General features: G+C 54.9%; 1 protein-coding gene across 1 annotated transcript in view; it reads right to left on the bottom strand.

Annotated features, from left to right (window-relative positions):
• LOC103618224 (opsin-5-like) overlaps positions 1–1,223 on the bottom strand; it is a 15,260-nt gene that overhangs the window by 8,639 nt on the left and 5,398 nt on the right. The window contains exons 4-5 of the mRNA XM_017736008.1: positions 1,184–1,223; positions 551–678 (exon numbers count right to left, since the gene is read on the bottom strand). Coding sequence (XP_017591497.1) covers positions 551–678; positions 1,184–1,223 — 168 coding nt within the window. The remainder of the gene's footprint in view (positions 1–550; positions 679–1,183) is intronic.

Here is a 1,223-nt window from a genome sequence, read left to right as displayed (position 1 = left end):
CTCTTCCTCAGGTGCTCCCTGCAGTGCAAACAATCACCTTAGCTCTGTGGAGGACATCCAGGTGAAAACGGGGCTACAGACATGAGCTGTAATACTGCACACCCAGCCCTCCTGTATTAATTATTTCAGTGAATTAAATACATTTAGCCTATGGCTCTCCCCCCAGGGACCAGGGAAAGCAGCTCTTCTTGCTCTGCCAGAGCTTGTGGCTTCCCAGCTGCAGTCTGCTCTGGTCTAAGCTCAAGTGTGTGTATGGACATTCAAAAACCTGCAACCTGTTGTGATACAGCCACACAGATGTGGCACTTGGGGACATGGTTTTGTGCTGGACTTGGAAGTGCTGTAGTAACAGCTGGACTCAATGATCCTAAAGATATTTTCCAACCTAAACTTATTTCTGTGATTCTGTGACTCTAAATATTTACTGGGAATAGGTTGCCCTGGGACAAAGCTTTCCCTGAAGAGGTGGATCTGGCTCATTAGAACAAAGAGGGCTCTGTTAACAGAGAGGGGTGTAAGTGAGGATCAGATAACCCATCCCAGCACCTACCGTATGCCGGGTAACAGACCTTCAGGCAGCAAACTGTGCTGAGCACCGTCAGGCTGGCGAGGCTGCACAGCCCGAACAGGACCCCGCAGAAGGCGTAGAGGGTGCACACGGCCTGGTCGAAGAGCCACCTGCAAGGAGAGCCTGCAGGTGAGCCCGTCCTTCCTCCGGGGCAGGGGCTGACAGCCCTGCACTCGGCTGGACAGGAGGCTTCTCCTTTGCGGGAAGGAAGGTCGGGAATTTCCCAGCAGCTGGTCCCACTCCAGCAGCAAAGCTGGGCACAAGTGGGGTGGTTCCAACAGGCTGCACAGTACCAGCACCTGACCAAGTAAATATGGGCATGACCTTGCCCCAAATTTGTTCCTTGAGCATCCCAGCGATGTGCACAGATGGAGCCAGGGGTGCAGGAGCTTCCCTGACCACAGCAGCTCCCACCAAACCCCTTTTGCAGTGGGTCTGTGTGAGGAACTGGAGGGACAGGGAGCAGCAAAGCACCCACTGTGGGATGGAGCTCACATGCGCCCTGTGCCACCACACTCACTCCCGAGTCCCTCTGCACCTGCCAGAGATCTCCTGGTTCCCAGACAATTTGCAAGCTGGGCCACTGGCCAGTGCAGAGCCACTTCCATGAGGTACCTGTGTGCAAAGAAGGCGGAGGGGGCCAAGGGGAAGAGCG

Source organism: Corvus brachyrhynchos, unplaced genomic scaffold (assembly GCF_000691975.1).
Source record: "Corvus brachyrhynchos isolate BGI_N302 unplaced genomic scaffold, ASM69197v1 scaffold10, whole genome shotgun sequence".
Classification (NCBI taxonomy): Eukaryota; Metazoa; Chordata; class Aves; order Passeriformes; family Corvidae; genus Corvus; species Corvus brachyrhynchos.
The sequence above is the reverse complement of the archived record's forward strand: the minus strand, read 5'-3'. Positions and strand labels throughout refer to the sequence as shown.